The 21,019-nt window shown below is 42.0% G+C and overlaps 1 protein-coding gene across 1 annotated transcript in view; it reads left to right on the forward strand.

Moving 5' to 3' along the window:
* DOCK1 (dedicator of cytokinesis 1) overlaps positions 1 to 21,019 on the forward strand; it is a 340,787-nt gene that overhangs the window by 255,072 nt on the left and 64,696 nt on the right. Inside the window, exons 34-38 of the mRNA XM_054382721.1 lie at positions 5,155 to 5,240; positions 5,425 to 5,581; positions 11,143 to 11,183; positions 13,291 to 13,381; positions 17,626 to 17,745. Coding sequence (XP_054238696.1) covers positions 5,155 to 5,240; positions 5,425 to 5,581; positions 11,143 to 11,183; positions 13,291 to 13,381; positions 17,626 to 17,745 — 495 coding nt within the window. The remainder of the gene's footprint in view (positions 1 to 5,154; positions 5,241 to 5,424; positions 5,582 to 11,142; positions 11,184 to 13,290; positions 13,382 to 17,625; positions 17,746 to 21,019) is intronic.

A 21,019-nucleotide genomic window follows, 5' to 3' on the forward strand; every position in this document is an offset into this window, starting at 1 on the left:
AAGTCATTGATGGTGCCAGATATAGCCCTTAAGCCTCCAGAAGGAGCTTCAGCAAGTGTCACTGACTGTAATGTAAAGACTGAAAATGTGCTGCTGCTTCACTTGAGACTAAATTCCATCACAATAATTGCAGGTCTACCTTGTGCTATTTTATGCATCTAAAACTCAAAAAGAAAATAAATAATTGAGACTTGTATCGACAGTTGCCAGATGCAGTGTCCCAGGGCCATTAACCAATGCAACTCCTGGACCACACTCTTACTCTACAGTAAAAGGACCTACAAGAAATCCAGAAAGGGACTTTTTACAAGGGCTTGTAGTGATAGGATGGAAGGGAATGGATTGAAGTTTGAGAATGGTGGATTTAGGCTCAATATTAGGAGGAAATTATTTACAGTGAGGGTGATGAGACACTGGAACAGGTTGCCCAGGAAGGTTGCAAATGCCCCCTCCCTGGAAGTGTTCAAGGGCAGGTTGGATGGACCCTTGAGCAGCCAGATCTATTGGAAGGTGTCCCTGCCCATGGCAAAGGGGTTGGAACTAGATGATCTTTAAGGTCCCTTTCAACCCAAACCAATCTATGAATAAGACAATAGCTCCGTAAACCTCAGCTTGTGATGGTATGTTCTTCAGTGGAAAGACCACAGAAGGAATTTTAACTGCATTAAATAAAGTTTAGTCATCTTACTTGCATGATCTGCATCATTTCACTTCCTTGGGAAGTATCAAGAATGATTGAAGAGCCAAGATATTGTTAGTAGTCCTTAAAACCCCAGAAATACCACAAGTCTAGCTCCATTCAACCCAAGAGGGCCATAAGGGAGATGGCCCAAGAAAGCTTAGATTTACAGAAGTTTAAGTAAAATTGATACCAGGAAGATACTCAAGATCCTGTATGACAAATGTAATTGCTCTTCTGCGACTGAGTAATCTCTTGCTAAAAAATATATCAGCTGAAGGGCTCATGCTGGTGGCAAGTGTCATTTTTCACATTGGTGTAGAAAGTCAATTTCTTTCTGGTCTCATTAGAGAACATGAATTTTGTGACTTCGCTGTTTCATCATTGTGGTGCTTCAGCATTTTACTTTACACATCCTTGTACTATGGGAACATGTTTCATCTTATGTTTGCTTCTTAGAGGGGGTGGATTGCATTACTTTACCTTTTCTCATTTTCCTGTCATTTTTTGAATAATGGATTCACCGTACTAAAGACCTTATTTCACTTCACTTTTCATTGATTTCTTTACAAGGAAAGTAGTGAGGGAGTGGAACAGGTTACCCAGAGAGGCTGGCTAATCATCCAGCCATGGAGATGTTCAGTGCTTGGCTAAGCAAGTCACAGTTGGCCTGATCTAGTGTTGGCAATAATTCTGTATCACTTGGGAGGTTCGATGAAGTGACCTTCAAGGTTTCTCCCAGTCAGTGTTTCTATGATTCTGTGGATCATTTTGAGGAAGAGAAGAGCACCTTTAAAATGTTTTAATCTGAAGCTTAGATTTTCTTCTTGAAAACACTCATGCACAACAATAAACCTTGTTTTAAGATGGAATATCTATTGTTTGGGTACTTGGTTGAATTATGACTTGATCCATGATGCAATCTCTAGTTCAGGTTTCCTAGCAGGTCACAGTTCAATTGACTTGTGCATGTGCCTTGTGTCTGGAGAGTTGCCCAGCACAAAAGAACCTGGGGGTGCTGGTTGACAGCCATCTGAATATAAGCCAGTAGTGTGCCCAGGTGGCCAAGAAGCTCAGCAGCTTCCTAGCTGGCCTCTCACTGCAAGAAGGACATTTTGGTGCTGGAGTGTGTCCAGAGAAGGGCAGCAAAGCTGGTGAAGGGTCTGGAGAACAGGTCTGGTGAGGAGTGGCTGAGGGAACTGAGGTCGTTTAGTCTGGAGAAAAGGTAACTGGGGGGAAACCTCACTGATCTCTACACTCCCTGAAAGGAGATTGAAGCCAGGTGGGGGTCGCTGTCTTCTCCCTAGTATCAGGTGACAGAAGGAGTGGGAATGGCCTAAAATTGTGCTGGGGAATGTTTAGGTTGAATGTTAGGAAAATTTTTCTTTACTGAAAGAGTGGTCAGGCACTGGAATAGGTTGTCCAGCGAGGTGGTTGGAGTCACCATCCCTGCAGGTGTTCAAGAAATGTGTGGATATGGCACTTTGGGACATGTTTTAATGGCCATGGTGGTCTTAGATTGACAGTTGGACTTAATGACCTTAGAGGTCTTCTCCAACTGAAACAATTCTATGATTATTTGTCATGATAGCTTCTAGTCACTAAGGTCAGAGTAGGGATTTATTTTTTTTTCCTCTGTAACACAGTTCTGGTGTTTTACCAAGTGGTATATAAAAATAAACTTCCCAATCAAAAGCAGAGGACAAAAAGTTTGGGGTAGCACACAAAGGTACTGCAGTTAGTGCTGAGAAGAACATGGAGACTTGGAAAGGGAGATAAAAACAGTGTCCTAGATCTGACTGTGGATTTGTACATTACTGCTGTTGGGAAGTGTTAAGATGTTCAGAAATTGAGTTGTCTTAACAGGGAGGAAAATGTTGGCATTGTCGCAATTTACCTACCTAAATTCTTGATACCACTGTGTATTTCTCCCTAAAAAAAAAAAAAAAAGGATTTTTTCATATGAAAGCAGGAACTTCTCTACAGTCTGGCCACACAGATTCAACTTGCCCAGCATATATATATTCAGAACTACTGTGGCCTTCAGCAGAAAAGGACCTTTCAGGAGAACAGGCAGGTCCTTCCAGCTGTGGAGGGTGGCCATGGTTCTTCTCCTTGGCCCTTATTTGCTACCAGGTTTTCTCCTGTTCTGCCCAGATTTACCTTGCCCCACTCATGCAGCAGTTTGAGGAGAAAAGGACTGTGGCAGAGCTAAGGACATGTCTATTTGATAGTTGGTGGAAGTGTTAAAATAACCTTTGGTGGCTGAGGTGGGACTGTGTGGGCGGAGCTTAAAATACAGAATACGTCTCCCTTGCCTGTTGGTTGCTGCAGTGAGTGGTGGTGCCATGGCCAGGGCAGCAGAACCAGTGAGATGGGCACACATGGCACCTACTTGTAGTTCAGCCAGCCTGGCACACCACAGATGAGTCCACAGCCAGGCTCACCCCCTCTGCTCTAACATCTGGGATGCTCTGAGGTGGTGGTCCAGTTGCCAAGGAGTCTGTTCTTAGCCCTTGGCAGAGGCTTCTGAGCTCTCCATAGGGATATCATAGAATAACAAACAGAATGGGAGGGATTGGAAGGGACCTTTAGCGTTAACTAGTCCAAGCCCCATGACATCTTCAACTAGAGCAGACTGCTCAGAACCTTGTTCAAGATGACCTGAAATCTTTCCAGGGATGGAGCACCTACCACCTCTCTGGGCAACCCGGACCAGTGTCTCATCACCCTCAGTGTAAAAAATGCCATCCTTCTACCTAATGTTAAGGTAAAAGAGGAAGATTCAAAGCATTACCCATTGTTTATGAAGAGTAAGAAATGCCATCCTTACTGCTATGATGCAAGAGATAGGGAAGTGTAGCACTGAGAAGGAAAGCTCGTATGTAGCTTGAACAGAGGTGCAAGAGTGGGTCCAGAGGCTGCTGCTGAGTCCAGCTGCTGTGGAAGTGTGTCCTTGGTCTGGACACCAAGCTGGAGACAGTCCATGCTTTTCCATGCCTACATAATTTGCCACTAGTATTAACTGCAGATGCAGAGAACATCTGACATTTACAAAAGTTAGCACGCTTTGTTCTTCTGCAGGTGGCCCTTTGCGTCTCCTCAGAACAGTCAGGGACATGACAGTGAGAAAACACGAAGACAACTATGCTGTCAATAAACTCCCACTCTGACTAATGAGCTCTCATTGCCTTGCCACAGACTCCCTTCTCAGCAGGCTCTTCTGCTGAGGTTTCTTGGCAGTAGGTTGTGTCACTAGTGGGTGTCTGTGTTTATTCAGTGAAGAATTAGGAACTATATGACTAGACTGATTCATTGCCTGGCAGAAGGCCTGACAGGTTGCATTCGTTGTCCAGAGAGGTTGTGGTGTCTCCTTCCCTGGAGACTTTCAAAACCCACCTGGACATTGTGATCCTCAGCAACCTGCTGACGATGACCCTGCTTTAGCAGGGTGGTTGGACTGGATGATCTCCAAAGGTCCCTTACAACCTCCACTATTCTATGATTCAGGTCCTAACCTGAGCTCTAGGGAATGTAGGACCTGCAGCTGAAACCCTCTGTAACCATTTAAAAAACAGTGAATTTACCATTTGTAACTAAAAGGTAGCAGTAGGACAAGGACAAATGGTTTCAATCTAGAGAAGGGGAGATTTAGATTGGACATCAAGAAGAAGTTCTTTGCTATGGGAGTGGTGGAACACTGGAACAGGTTGCCAAGGGAGGTGGTGGAGATATTGAAGGTCAGGCGCTTGATAGGGCTCGAGCAACCTGATAGAGCTGGGGATGTCCCTTCTTACTGCAGGGGAGTTGGACAAGATGATCTCTAGGGGTCCCTTCTAACCCAAACCATTCTGATTCTGTGAAAACACACACCAATGCCCACTTAACTTGCATTCTTTTATTGTTGCCAAAATAAAACTCAAGTTGTCTGAAACAACTTCCCCTCTGCAACAACTTGTTAAGAGGTTTGTTCCTTGAGTTGTGCCCTGCTGTAAGTCAGTGTCTGTGTGCTCAAAAGGGATGTGAGTGATGCTAGGGTGTGCTTCGAGCTGAGTTCTCTACCCTTAGGTGATATATCCTCTCTCATGGAGCTTTCAACTTGTGTTGTACTTTCCTTGCTAATTAACCATTATTGCAGGAGATGTTCTGTGGCTGGCTTTGTGTCTTCTGTTTTTTCCCTACCTTCATTCTTGTCCATTAATCTCCTTATTTAATTTTTTGCAATACAAATATTTGCACTTCATTTAACAACATGACCAATGATTTCTTCAATAAAAAAAAAGCCCTTGTGGGGCAGCAGATCATCATGGAGAGGCAAATACCAGAGACTACAAAGTCCTAAAGTCAATCAAGCTTTAAAATAGTGGCTAAACATCTCATGGAGATACCCAACCAATCTGTGAACCATTGAGGCTGCAGTAATAAAGTGAAATATTTGCCATCTGGTTATTTACGCTTGCTTTGTTTAATTCTAGTTTGAAAATGAGATCATCACCAAACTGGATCATGAAGTGGAAGGAGGCAGAGGAGACGAACAGTACAAAGTGTTATTTGACAAAATGTAAGTGTTGATCAGCAGTGAGATTTATGCCACAGTAGAGGCAGGAGTGAGAGCAATTAGACTACAGTGAACTTTGTAGCCCAGAAATAATTAAAATCTGTTAATGATGCATAATATTGAGAATTGCACCTGAGCTGAGGTTTATTTTTCTTCATGTGATTAACAAGGCACTTGTTTTTTTCAGTCTCTTGGAACACTGCAGAAAACACAAATACCTTGCTAAGAGTGGAGAGACCTTTGTGAAGCTCGTTGTCCGCTTGATGGAGAGGCTGTTGGACTACAGGACCATAATGCATGACGAGAACAAGGAGAACCGCATGAGCTGTACCGTCAACGTGCTGGTAAGCAAAGAGAAGCCACCAGCCTGAAGTGACTACTTGTAATAAAAATGTATATTTTTATATATTTTATAATTAATCTTTCCTGGTGGTATCTTCAGACACCACCGTAACTTGCTTACAGAATGTATCCACAGGTTCAATTATTCGGTTGTAGGTTTTGCACTGCACATATAGACAGTGAAATGATTTAAGCACAGGTCTAACAGTTGCAGTACAGCAGGTCAGATTGGAAGAACAGGTGCTGTGATCTGTGGGTTTCCCACAAATGGGATTCCATGGCAGATTAGCCGGGTGCTCACGACTTGCTCCTCTGTATGGTAGCTTCCCAGATGCTGTGGCTATGATTCAAGCAGTCCTTGGCTCAGAGAGGACTGGGGGCCTCTCTCTTGTCGTGCCCAGTTCACAGTCTGGAGCTCACCCTTGGCTCAGAGAGGGTTAGAAGGCCTCTCTCTTGTGTGCTCCGTCACTGCGCTGCAGCCTCTTCTGGAGTTCAATTCCCTTGGAGCTTTTCCCCTTTCTGCCTTGGTCCAGGTGTAAGGCCTAGGTGATGTTGTTGGTCTGCTAGAGCAGGTTCTTCAGCTGCTACTTGGGCAGCACTTGGCTCTTGTTGCTGTCTGGGTGAGGACAAGGCAAGTTGCCTGACTTCTTGGCTGGTTTAAATACTGTCCCAAGACAATTAATTCCTTTTGGTAACACAGAACCCTGGTAACTGGATCTATAGGATGGGGCATATCCAAACATGGCTGGGGCACACAGCTGGTGTGACAATGGTGGTACATGTTTATCTGGACCCCTGGAAGTGTCCAGGTTTGTGCATTCACAGGTGCTTACCATGTTAATCACATGGGCTATACGTTTGCCTTGATCATCTGGACCCCAAGAAATGTCCCGGTAAGCACATTTGCAGGTGCTTAGCCCATTCTTTGGGCTAGGGCATATTTGAGGGTTTGCCCCTTCAGGATACAACTGCATTCTTAATTTTACACCTTTGAGTAAAAGAGTGTGAATTGGGATTCTCATGGAAGTTTGAAATACTTCTGGGTTTCTTTCATTTTCTAGTGAAGGTGAATCCATAAAAACATAGAATCATGGAATCATTTAGGTTGGAAAAGATCTCTAAGATCATTGGGTCTAACCACTAATTAAAAACTGCAAAGTTCACTGCTAAACTGTGTCCCTCAACACCATGTCTACATGGCTTTGAAATCCCTGCAAGGGTGGGGACTCCAGCACTGCCCTGGGCAGCCTGTTGTGGAGTTTGACAACCCTTTTGGGGAAAGAAATTTTTTTCTAATACCCAACCTAATCCTCCATGGATGCAACTTCAGGCCATTTTATCTTGTTACTAGGGAGAAGAGACTGACCCCCACCTTCCTCCAACCTCCTTTCAAGGAGATGTAGAGAGCCAGGAGATCTCTCCTCAGCATCCTTTTCTCCAGACTAAACAACCTTGGTTCCGTCGGTCAGTCTTCTCAAGACCTGTGCTCTAGACCCTTAATCAGCTTCACTGCCCTTCTGTGGACATACTCCAGCACTAAGGAAAAAATTAAGAGTAAATGTTTCAGGGCCTGATCTTTGAAAGCTGTTAATTGACATTTACAATAGATGTGTGAACAACAAAAGAAGGCTCTGGGAGGAGACCTTATAGTGGCCTCAAGTATCTGAAGGGGGCCTAAAAAAAAGCTGGTAATGGACTTGTTGTGATAGAAGGAGAGGGAATGAATTGAAGCTGGAGGAGAATAGATTTAGACTGGATATAAAAAAAAAAAATCTTAAGAGTGGTGAGACACTGGAACAGGTTGCCCAGGGAGGTTGTGGATTTCCCCCTCCCTGAAGGAGTTTAAAGTCAGGTTGGATGAGTAACCTGGTCTAGTGGAAGGTGCCCCTGAGCCCATAGCAGGAGTTTTGGAAGCGGATGATCTTTGAGGCCCCTTCCAACCCAGACCATTCTAGCAATCTATGAACTTTATGCAGAAAATCACTTTGATGTGCAGCACATTGGAGAAGTAGGCAATTTATTCCTAGAATTCCCATGCATTTGCAATCCCATTTGCGTTCTGCATGTTGCTCAGCTTTCATATTCAGAATTTTGAGGAAATTTGAGTGTTTCTATTTCGATCAAAGCAGGAATTCTGAACTATTTACTCTGTACTAAAACCCTCAGTCCATTTAGGCTAGAGTTAGGAGCAGAAGTTACCCCCATAGCATGCACATCATGCTTTTTATGCAGAGCGTTTGGATATGAGATTTTACTAGCACAAAATCAGCACATATTGAAAAATATAGGAAAACAAATTTAAGAGACCCCCAAAGATAGTAGTATCTACACCAGCGGAGGTTAAGGCTGGACATTAGGAAAAAGAAATTCACTTAAAGGGTTGTCAGGCACTGGAACAGGCTGCCCAGGGAGATGATCAAGTAACCATCCTTGAATGTGTTTAAAAGCTGTGTAGATGTAGTGCTTGGGAATATGGCTTAGTGGTGGACTTGGTAAAGTGGGGTTAATGCCTGGACTCAATGTTCTTGAAGGTCTTTTCCAACCTAGATGATTCTGTGATTGTGTGACTCAATATTAAATCACTGGCCACTAAGGGTTCATAACTTTCATCCCTTTATCATGCTCAAAGCTTTTATTTCACCTCAATATGCAGGACACAGACTGTGTTGATCATTTATGTGCTATGGCTGATAGATTTTGTTCAGACTGTTTGGGAAAGATCTGAGTAAATAGTTTGTAGCTTTAGCACTCACGAGTAATGCAAACATCCTCAGCTGGAGCAGTGCAGCCTTTATGCTGCATAAGCTATGAGTGAAACAGTGCCCATTAGAATGGGAGAGAAGACAGAGACATGAGATCAGAAATTGAGATTTTATTTTTAGTTTGCTTTCCCTCTCTGTGCACATCAAAAAGCATCAAAACGTTTAGGAAATGGGAAGTTGGAGAGTTGTCACCGGCTGTTGATCTAGCAAGTGCCATTAGATTGCCTGCAGAAAAGTCATAGCATCTTCCTGAGCAGAATAGGAGCTAGAAAAGCACTGAACAAGAGAAGAGATAAAACATCACATACACCATACGCTCTGAAACATGACAACCATTTCCCTGAGGAAAGTGAATTCATTGTTTAGTCTGGAGAACAGGAGGCTGAGAGGAGACCTCATTGATCTCTACAACTCCCTGAAAGTAAGGTGGAAATGGTTGAACTTGTGCAAGGGGAGGTTTAGGTTGGATATTAGGAAAAGCTTCTTTCTTGCAAGAGTGGTCTGGCATTGGAACAGGCTGTGTAGGAAGCTGGTGGAGTCCCCATCCCTGGAGGTGTTCAAGAAACGTGTGGACATGGCACTTTGGGTGCCATGGTTTAATGGCCATGGCGGTGGTAGGTCGATGTTTGGACTCCGTGATTGTAGAGGTCTTTTCCAACCAAAACAGAGTCTGTGATCACATTAGTCTGAGTTTCCTTCAAGTAATTCTCACTGTACCAACCTCACGGGAAGCAATGGCATTCTTGGGGCTTGGCTTTGTGATGAGTATCTCTGTCAGCATCTTCTGATGCTAATTTTTGTCATTGGAATTTTTCAAGTATTTGTAGATGATAATTTTTTTGGGTAATGCTCTTGAGTTAAATCACTGTGAGAGAGTAATCATAGAATCATAGAATTCTTTTGGTTGGAAAAATTTCCTTAAGCTCATCGAGTCCAACTGTCAACCTAAGACCACCATGGCCATTAAACCATGTCCCAAAGTGCCATTTCCACGCATTTCTTGAACACTTCTGAGGATGGTGACTCCACCACCTCCCTGAGCAGCCTTTTCCAATGCCTGACCACTCTTGCAGGAAAGAAATTTTTTGTAATATTCAACCTAAACCTTCCCTGGCACACACAACCCTGCCACTGAGGTCTGGAGGAATGCATTGCAGGGCAGAACTTCTCTTCCTTTTCAGTAGGCATGATTTAAAACTTTAGCTTGATTTTCAAGTTCCTTTTGCCCACCGGGGCCAACTCAGTCTTTTCATCATTCTCCAGGCACTCGAAGGGAAATTTATGCCTTTACAAGAATCCAACCCAGGGCTGATACTCAGCACAATTCCCACCTGAGGCCTCAAAAAGTTCTTAATTGGGACTTTAATGATGGAGAGGCTTTCATGGGATTAAGTCTGTCTGTATTGACTCTAGTTTAAGTCAGAAGGTTTGATGTGCATTTAAGCCACTGCTGATGTTAAAAGAAAACAACCATGAAAACCCTGTTCCCTCAGCTGCTTCTTCCTACCCCTGACAATCCTGCCCAAAGCAAGTGTGCTGCCAAGGTAGCAAAGCAGATCCAAGAAGGGATCTTGCTGAGAGCTCTCACTCTTCTCTCTTAGTTATTTTTCATCCCTGTCAGTTCCTCAGTCCATTTGCTGCAGATCCACACCAGTAAAGGAGATGTGGGAGGCTGCACAGGGACTGCTTTTGGGGCAGAGGGAACTGTAGTAGATGTAAGATGTGTTGGTGTCAACCTGCTGCCCAAGCCTCTTCCCGTTTTGGTTGATTCTTCAGCTGCATCAGAAGGGCAGAGCAGCTGGTGACAAAATTTGGATACAATGTTTTTATGATATTGATCCTACTAAGCCAGAATTCTCTTCTACTTAAAAAAAAAAAGGCAAGCAAAACAACAAGAAACAAACAATAGAAATATTTCATGAGGTTCAGTTTGTCTTTTGCATTGAACTCAAAACCACTGAGCAGTTGATGTCACCTACAGTGGTGTATCCACTGAACAACATGTCATGTCCAACTGCTGTACAGAGAATCTCTCCTGTATTTTGGTTCTCTGAAGAAAACAGGTTTGTGTTGGGGTTTATGAGTACTGGTCTTGAGCATCTGTTAGTGGCTACTTAAACTGGTTTAATTTAGCACTGTAATTCAGCGAAGGAGAAATGTCTTTGCATTTTGTTTTCTTAGATATATTTTAACTTTTGGAGGCAGACTTCAAATTAGATTCAGTATCTCACCTGATTTATCCTATCTTGCATTGACAATATTTGTAGTGTTAACTGGTTTATCTGAAGACCAGAGGCATTCAGCCATTCCTGAAGAGAGGTGATGAGAATGTGTGGCATATGAAAGCAGATAGATAACACTGGTCTAACTTTTTCTTTCCAAAGAAACTATTAGACTGGAAGAGTAGATGATGTATTGTGCTCGGTTAAAGTTTGTAGTCTTAAATCCATAGAGCAACTGTTGCTTGAAAATTGTGGGTTTGTATGTTACAAAATTTCAACTGAAAACAGTCAATCACATGTGACTTACAAATGCCAGGAGCGAATTTCCAGCAGTAAGTACTGTTCTTGCAAATTCTTAACCTTTGCAAGGAGGCACAAGCCCTGATATGGTATGTGAAACATCACAGCATTAGAATTTGTAAGTTCAATAACTTGGTGTTCTATCACTGGAGGCAAATCTCATTTTACAGTTTTGGAGGCTGATGGTATGCAATGATGAATTTTTAATTTAGAGCATGTTCTGTGTAATTCTAGACTGTGAAATCAAAGGCTCTGTAACCAAATTATGTTGTTTTTCAGAATTTCTACAAGGAGATTGAGCGAGAAGAAATGTACATAAGGTTTGTAAACATGACCAGTGACAAACTCTGCTTGACTTACTATCGTGTAATTGGAGAAAATTAAGTTCATATTAAGCAGTTGCTTGGGGGCTGGAGGAAAAGAAATAATAATAAAAACATACCTGGGCTTGAACCTTCAGTAGATTCCAAAGCTTGTCTTCACTGACAGCAGGGAGCATTAGAAATTAAGAGTCATAAGATATCTTTTTTGTCCCCTTTCTCCAACTCCTTCAGTTATATTACAGTGAACACTGAAATACTCAGGAGTGTTGTCATATGAAGAAAATAAATCAAAATAAAGCTGAGCAAAGAAATGGTTTTGCCTCCTGGCAAGGCAGAAAATATGTGACTTGGGGTAAAAAGGACTAGTAAATAATATCATGACTGATACTTATTTTAAATTTAAAGCTTCTGGAACCTTTCAGAATCTGTTTTCACACACACACACAGAAAAAAAAGTGGTAATATGCTGTTGGGTTTTTTGTAAACCTCGGGGTTTCTAGTCCTCTGTTTGGACTTGGACTTGTGCTAAAATTATGAAGGTAGTTTTTTTACTGCTATTTTAGCTAGCTAGATATTATTTATTAATTGATTCTCAGGTGTATATTTGTTACCTTTTTAGAAGAATTATCACTTTTAAGCTTGCTTCTTGTTGTTTAAATGGTTTTAATAAGCACCTTAGTAGTTTACAGAAAAAAAACCAAACTATCAGAGGGCAGGGTGGATAAATGTGGACAAAGTTAGGAGCTGTAGGCCTGCCCTATTCAGCATCTCTATAAAGACAAATGATCTCTCACTCCAAAACCCCACCCAAATTCTCTCCTTTTCTCTTAACAAACATAATGTGTCAAAGGTTTGTATTTTTACAATTTTAATAGTTTTAGGGGGGAGAGGTTAAATTATCACTAAAAGAATCCAACAAACAAATGAAGAGAATCCCCTTCCAGAGGTGTGATGATATTAAAGTTAAGGAAGATGACACTGAAGGAAGAAGACTTTTCTTTGTCTCCACAGCTGAACAATTAGAGTGCTATCTCCTGCACAGACTCTCTATTGGATTCATTGCACATCACAAGTTATTTGTGGGCGTTTGGAAAAAGAGCACAATGAAAATGCAAATGGTCCTAGAGGTTGTCTGCAAACAGAAATAGGTTCTTTGCATAATCCCACATTTTATTTAGCTCTTTGAAGATAGAGCTGAACCATTGTCATCTGAATTATTTAGAATCTTAGAATATCTCAAATTGGAAGGGATCCATAAGGATCGTTGAGCCCAACTCCTCAGAGAGCTGCCTAAAACTAAACCATATGACAAAGAGAATTGTTCAGATGCTCACTGAACTCTGGTAGGCTTGGTATAAGTATCTCTTTGAAGATCTAGGTCCTTCCATTTTGATAGCCCCCAGAAGGGGTCAGAACTAAAAGATATTGAGGTTTTCACCCATCTCCATTTTCCTTACCTCCAGATCACAGAGTCACAGAATGGTTTGGGTTGGAAGAGACCTTAAAGATCATCTAGTTCCAACCCCCTGCCATGGGCAGGGGCACCTCCTACTAGACCAGGTTGCTCAAAGACCCATCCAACCTCGCTTTTTGGGGTCATAAAAGATTTTAGCATCCTCACCGCACAACAGCAGTAGCTTAGCAGGTCACACGTAACTACTCCGTGTTAGGTGCACACAGCTTTGAATGGACAAGGGCTGAATTAAGAAGAAAACCAAAGGAATATATTTCCCAGTCTTCCCACAGGTGGTAACAGCAGGGTTAAATTTCCAATAAATGACCAGCATCCAGGCAACTTAGTTTTCAATAAAGAGGACTCCATTGCCATGGCTTGCGGTCCACAACCCACTCATTACATTGTTTCTTGTAAAATACCTATCATTTAACTTTTTACTGAAGTTTTTACTGCTGTTGTCTCTCTCTCTCCACTAAAATGTGTGAAAGAATTTTGACATTTCTGGGCTACTGAGAATTGATTGCTAAGTAACAATACAAGCCACATTACACAGAGATGTTTGCAAGCAAGGCATTCATTCTAAATTCTTGTTTTCAGTAACATTTAAGCACCAACTTTTTTTAGAGCCTCTGCTTTCATTACTTGCAGGTATTTGTACAAGCTGTGTGACCTGCACAAGGAATGTGATAACTATACAGAAGCTGCCTACACGTTACTTCTGCATGCCAAGCTTCTTAAGGTAAGCACCAAAATGCATCTCAAGGTTTGACAATCACGGTAGCGTTTGTCACTCTTAGGACATTCATCCACACTTCAATTCAGCTGATTAACAGCTGAATGCTGCTTCTTCTATCACTTTTGCATTTTTTTAAAATGGTAACATTTTAAAAGAGAAAAAAAATTACATCTTTTGCACTTGTAATTAATGCATGGATCTTAGACTGGATGTTAGAAAGAAATTCTTTACAGTGATGGTGGTCAGAGACTGGAACGTGTCACCCAGGGGGGTCACACTTGTGTCATGAAATCACACAGAATCATAGGATTGTTTCAGTTGGAGAAGCCTTCTAAGGTCATCAAGTCCAACTGTCAACCTAACACCAGCATGACCACCCCAAGTGCCCTGCCCACACGTTTCTTGAACGCCTCCAGGGACAGTAACTCCACCACTCCTTGGGCAGCCTGTTCCAATGCCTCTGACCAATCTTTTAGAAAAAAAAATAAAATTAAGTCATAATATCCAATCTAAACCTCCTCTAGTGCAATTTCAGGCTATTTCCTCTTGTTCACAGGATCGTAGGATGTTAGGGGTTGGAAGGGACCTCCATAGATCATCGAGTCCAACCCCCCTGCCAGAGCAGGACCATAGAATCTTATCACAGGTTGCACAGGAATGCATCCAGATCGGTCTTGAAAGTCTCCAGAGAAGGAGACTATTCTATCAATGGAATAATAGAATCATAGCATACAATTATTAAGGTTGAAAAGGACCTTGTTCTATCATTTGATACCCAGGAGAAGGGACTGACTCCCACCTCATTGCAACTTTCTTTCAGGGAGTTGTAGAGAGGAATGTGGTCTCCCCTCAGCCTCCTTTATCCAGGCTGAACAACCCCAGGTCACTCAGCTGCTATTCTCAAGACCTGGTCTCTAGACCCTTCACCAGCTTCACTGCCATTCTCTGGACCCACTCCAGCACCTCAGTGTCCTTCTTGTAGTGAGGGGCCCAAAATGTTTATGCTGATATTTAATATAGGCTGGTCATCACCGTATTACTGGCAAGGAGGTTTATGTTTTCATTTGAAATAGCAATCAATAGAAAACTGGGCTAGGTGAACTTGATCTAGGTGACCCTGCTTTATCAAGGGACTGGACTAGATGATGCCCAGAGATCCTTGCCAACCTCCACCATGCTGGGATTCTGTAAAAATCTAAATTTAATTAGAATTAGTGTCTTCTGAAGCCTTTACTGCAGTCCCATTCTTCCTCACATCTCACTACCCACAGTGAAATCTTTCTCTCTCCAGGGAGACCTGGATCTCTTTTTACTCCCCTGAGGGGTCATATGGTACAGAGTGTCAGGGTCAGAATAGTTCAGATGTTCATTTTCCCCTTGGTTTGTTTCTCATTATTGCAACCTTGGTTTTTATTCAGAAGCTATGCTAATGGTATCCCATTTCATAAAGGAAGTTTATCTCATTCTAAACATCAAATTGTTCTTAGCAGCCTTTGATTTAATCTAAGCAATCCCAAGTGAAAAGCAAGTATCAAATATCTGTTTGTAAAAGTTGCAAAGTGGAAGGTATTAAATGAAATGTTTCTAAGGGATGCACTGAGAATTATTCCTCAAAATTGCATCCAAGCTTTAATAAGACTAAATAGGAGGCAGATTGTACATGTACAATTTAATTTAAAACACTTTGAAATGTATTTATTCTGTTTTGAAATAGAGAGAGGGTTATTACACAAGAAAACATCAGTAAGATTCATCTGGAGTGCAAAAGCACTGTAGCAGTAGCTTTATTCATTGTTAAATCAGGGGCAGATTTTGGATAGAGCTTGCTGAATGCAGCCACCTCTTTGCTAATAATATTTACTGTGCTGAGAGATGAAGATGTGTAGAGATGGTGCTGACACCTTCAGTCCCACAGACCTGTGGGTAGAACTTGGAGTGAGTAACTTGCTGAGTCTGTGTCTATGAAGATCTCACTTATCCCTGCAAGAGATGTAGGGCACTTATGCCAAACGGTGTAATACTTGCTCCTCAGGCTTTGCATCTTTAGACAAGATAAAGCATTCACAATCCACTGAATTGAAGGCATTCAGTGGGGGGACTGAATGGCACTGCATTTCCTTGAGACGTGATAGAATGAACTGTGCTATAAAATGGGCTTCAAACTTGGACATGTTTTGGCTTGAACTTGTTGATCTTGATTGGACTTGATGATCTTAAAGGTCTTTTTCAACCTTAGTGGTTGTATGCCATGATTCTGTTATTCCATTGATAGCCAGTGTACTTTGTGTGACCTTAAATTAGAGTTTAACCAGTTCTAGGTTTTTTTATGGAATGTCTTCAGAAGGACAGATGAGTATCTTACTATGTTCCTTTAATTTGCTGGAGAGAAATATCCTCATTTCTTCTCTTGTAATTCAAGTCAAACTGAGGTTGTTTAGAGAAAAGGAGGCTGAGGGGAGACCTTCTCACTCAATAATCAGAAAGGAGGTTGGAGAGGGGTGGGGATTGGTGTCTTCTCCCGAGTAACAAGCATTAGGATGAGAAGATAAGGCCTCGAGCTGCACCAGGAGAGGTTTAGCTTGGATATTGGAATCATTTTACTATGCAAGGGTATCAATCTGTCTGATACAATACCCTGTTACTACCAATAGTTAGCAGTGGATGGAGTTCAGCATTGCTTGAGAAGCAGCAGTACTGTGGTATGTGTAACTTTAAGCAATTGAGTTTTCCTGACAAATCTTGAGGATTTTCAATGACACTCATCATTGGCATATATTCCATCATGCTGATTTTAATGGGATCACATTTAGGTCAAGACTGAGAGCTTTTGAGAATTTCACCTTTGAATTTGTGAGAGGACTGTCTGAGGAGAGAGAGCCACCATCCTCTTTTCCAGATTACTGAAGACTGATGAAGCACTCTTCAGGAGAGTGACTTCAGTTGTGGGGATTTTTTACTCCATTTAGTCAAACTCAAGGTGTTCAAAACTAACAGGAGGTAGTGGCTTTTAGTATGCTGAAAAACAGTGCCATTGCATTGCAGACTGCATGAGGTTTGTGTTGCTCAGAAACACAGCTTTGCAGTGCAGAGTTTGCCAGAGTTGTTTGCTCCAGCCAAACACAAACGTTTTGGCCAACTATGTATTGGTTGAAATTTAATAAGATGTAGGATATAAACTGGATGATTTAACAGCAATTCTGTGAATAAATCTAAGTTCCTGAATCTCTGCCAGATCTTTTCCTACTGTTTCACCAATTTTTTTCAGTAGGCAGTCCTCCTCTTCTAGGAACTTTGGTTTTCAAAGAAGAAAGTGAACAATTCTCTAATTAATTTTTTTGTTCAACTTGCTTTCCTAAAGCAACAAGAACACCCCTCCCTGCCTCTTTTTCAATCTATGAGAAATTTTATTTAATTTAATGGAGGTTTTTGATTTGATTTGGTGGAGGTCCATGCATCTCTGGAGTTTTAATTTCCTGCTAGCCTCACTAAAATGGACAGTCTTGGAAGAGTAGGCTACGGTGTGAGCATCCTGTCTAATAAAAAGGCTTCAGTCTCACCCCCAGGCAGGTCATAGGATATAATTAGTGGGAGGAGAATAAGAGGTGATAGGAATACTGGACTCCAGAAGTTTCAGTTGCATCTGTCCCTCAGTGGACACTAGAATATGCAGGTGCAGGGGAGAAAGATGAAGGAAATTGCTTGATCCTCTCAGATCCAGGAGGAAATCCACTTAATATCTGTCTTGCTCATCCCCCCTTAGGCATTTGCTGGAAGAGCAAGACCTACTAATTGCAGACCGGCTGTGTAAAGTTGTTGCCTCCAAATGTTCCCTGTGAATTTTAGCCTTTAATTTCTGTGTCTGAAGTCCTTCATGTTTGTATCGATGCATCTTGGCTTCAGGGCTTCTCTCAACATAAACCTGGCAAATGCTCATTATGCATACGGCAGGTTATACCCATCAGCAGGCCAAGGTCAGTCTCATCAAACTCACTGAGGAGAGGAAGCCACCCCAAGAAGCTTCCTTCCAGCTGATATATGTAATTAGCCTCCAGTTACTACATCCAAACAATTTGTCCATGTGCTCAAGGAATCAAAAACTACCCAAAAAATCTTTGTTAGTGTTTTGGCTTTGATACCACTCTCATTAAATAAGAAAAAAGAAATGTATTTTATTTAGACTAATTTTACTGTTCTATTTCATAGCTTTTTCTTTGCTTTCATTTTTTACTCTTTCTTTCTTGATTTAGTGGTCAGAAGAGGCATGTGCAGCACATCTTACCCAGCGGGATGGATACCAGGCTGCTACTCAAGGACAGCTGAAAGATCAACTCTATCAAGAAATTATCCATTACTTTGACAAGGGCAAGGTAAAGAAGGATGGGGGGAAAAAAAAAAAAAGAAGTCCAAATCTGTTTCATTGCTTTTTTCTCTCTAACTCCTAAGTTGAATAGTAAACATAGTTTGCACCCAGTGACCTTCAGGGAGCTTTAAACTTGTTGTAAGTTATTTGGAGTGCTTTATGTAAACGGTCCACCAGCTAGCGCTTCAAGATAATGATACTAAAAAAAAAAGAAAAAGAAATCAGTATATTTATAACTGCTGTGTTAAGGGTAAATATATGTGCATATGATGGCACAGAGAAAATAAAAATGGGATGCATGTAATTTGGGGGACTTAGGTTTCCTGGCCTTTACAATAGCTGATGCAGCCCTTCAGCTACCCATGTTTTTCTCTTGTGTGCACAAAACAATTCCCTCAGAGAATGGATGTTTGTAGTTTATATCCTAAGAAGGCAGAAATATTCTCAGATGAGACTATTTCATTGCAGTTTCATCTTTTATTGCAAGATGAATTAGCATTTGACCATTGCATGGTGGAAGGGGAAGAGTGCAGGTGTTACCTGGCCACAGAGTCGAAGAGATTTAACTTGGTAAACAGTGATTCATAGAATGGTTTGGACTGGAAGAGACCTTAAAGATCATGTAGTTCCAAACCCCCTGCCATGGGCCGGGACACCTTCCACTAGACCAGGTTGCTCAAGGCCCTGTCCAACCTGGTCTTCAACACCTCCAGGGAGGGGGCATCCACAACCTTCTTGGACAACCTGTTCCAGTGTCTCACCACACTCACTCTAAAGAATTTCTTCCTAATACCCAGCCTAAATCTCCCTTCTTCCAACTCAAAGCCATTTTCCCTTGTCCTGTCCCTACAAGCCCTTGTAAAGAGTTGCTCCCCAGCTTGCTTGTAGCCCCCTTCTGGTACTGGAAGAGTGCTCTAAGGTCTCTTTGGAGCCTTCTCCAGGCTGAACAGCCTCAATTCTCACAGCCTGTCCCCATATGGGAGATCATTCAGCCCTCTGATCATCTCTGTGACCCTCCTCTGGACCCATTCTAGCAAGTCCATGTCCTTATGCTGGGGGCACCAGGACTCCTAGGTTCTTCTCCACAGAGCTGCTCTCTAGTAGATCACCTCCTAACCTGTACAGGTGCAGGTTACTTCTTGTTCTATTGCTTGTTTCTTGGGAGAAGAGACCAACCCACACCTGTCTCCAAGCTCCTTTTAGGGAGTTGTAGAGAATGAGAAGGTCTCCTGTCAGCCTCCTTTTCTTCAGGCTGAGCAACCCCAGTTTCCTCAGCTGCTCCTCCCAAGACCTGTGCACTAGCAATAGTACTAATATATAATATAATAATATTGACATTATCTTTTCTTTGGAAAGGAAAACCCAGAAGTTGCATGAGTTTATTTAGCTGCTTTGCATCTGTCTTCACAGTTATTCTTTTATGGTGGTAGGATACAGGCAGTGGAAATTGTTCTTCTGAGCACCACTCTAATACATTTCAGCTGCAGATTAAACCCTGCAGCAGTCTTTACATCCCTACTGAACCCAGCCTGTCCTGAAGTCGTGCCTGCCCCTTTCTGCTGCTCACACTAATGAGCTGTTTATATAAACAGCAGGCAAAATACCTGCTGCTCACTGCTCAGCCTGCGCCGCCTCGCCCAGCACGGCAGCCACGCCTGAGAGACCCTTGTTACACTGAGTCACCATTAATCATCTTTTCAGATTTTCCATTTGAGATGAGAGAAGGCTCTGCCTGCTTTCAAAATAATAGTGTTTTCCTTTCCCCTCATAGTTAAACAACTGAACCATCATTATTCTAAAAATGCTTGGTGAACAATGATATCAAAGGGGGACCACTCTGAGAAGTTATTCTTATTCCTTACTCCTCTTCCTTATTCTTTGCTCATGTTCCTTACTTCTTATTCCAAACTCCTTATTCCTTACCGTCCCCAGCTTTGTTATCAGCCTCTTTAAGTCCTGAAAGGCACAAGAAGGTCTCCCTGGAACCTTCCATTCTCTGAGCTGAACAACCCCAACTCTCAGCCTGGCCTCACAGCGAGGCCTCACAGCCTCTGATCATGTTTGTGGTCTCCTCTGACACTGTTCCAACAGGTCCATGCCTCTCCTGTGCTGAGGACTTCCAGAGCTGGCCCCAGCATTGCAGGTGGTGTCTCACCAGAGCAGGGTGGCAGAGAGCCTTCCCATCCTCTTCAAATCACTATTTCCTGGTTACAGATAATTATCTGATTTTCTGATCACTCAAGTTGGTGATAACTTTTCTTATTTTTCCAATTAAAACCAAAATGAAGCCACTATACAGTGAGAATGTGAGCATCTTACATAAATTTTTGAAGGTCAGGAAGCTGAAAGTTGAAGTTTCCATAGTAGAATTAAGTTCATCCTCTCATTTGGGATGTTCTGACATTAGATTAAATCAACTTCTTCCCTATTACCTATGCAGTTTGCCAATGTAGACCAGCAGCTACTTTACTGATGCCATTCCATGCTGAGGAACACATCTGAAGTAGTATTTGTTGTGCATTTGTAGAAGACTATACCAACACCCTAACTAATTCATCCATTTTTTTTTGTACCATAATGGCCCAGCCATGTCTCTGCCTGTCAATTCGCTCTAGGTTTACCCCACCACTTTGTGTTCTCTTCCCATAAAGTTAACAATTGATGTCTAAAAAAGATCACTGAATAGCTGTAGACCTACTTCCAGGCTTTTACAGAAGCTCAAAGTTTTGTTTTCAAGTTGTTGTGAAACTGCCTCTTCCACTCTACCTTGCCTGGTAGGAAGCAGTGGAGTTGAGAGGGGAGGTGGATGTGGTTAGAAAGATTATGTAGAAATAGAGGAGAGGGATGTCCTAAAAGAGGACACCTGGTTTTAAAACTCTGACTTTTATTTTAAAGGATTGTGTAGCTTATCCTCTCAGAAATCATGATCCCTTTCTCTCAGCAGAGTAATTTCCTGGGGGAATCCATGGTGCACTTTCCATTTGAAGACCAACCATGAGGCATTTTCCCTAAATATTAGCATTCTTGGTGAGATGAATGTAGAGGAAGGTATAATCCTCAATCCACATATGGGAATGATCTCTCACTTCTAGACCAGAAGTGCCTGAGAAATCTGTAGTTTAATAATAGGGAGTGTAGGTCTGCACTGAAAACTGGTGTGTGGGCATCTCATTTTGGCTGCGAACAAAATACCAGCCTTCACCACGTATATCCCTGTTACATGTAGCCTGAAATCCATTTAAGGTTTCTCATTTTGGTTTCTATTTTTTAATTCATTTTCT

This window comes from Indicator indicator, chromosome 7, assembly GCF_027791375.1.
Source record: "Indicator indicator isolate 239-I01 chromosome 7, UM_Iind_1.1, whole genome shotgun sequence".
NCBI classification, from domain to species: Eukaryota; Metazoa; Chordata; class Aves; order Piciformes; family Indicatoridae; genus Indicator; species Indicator indicator.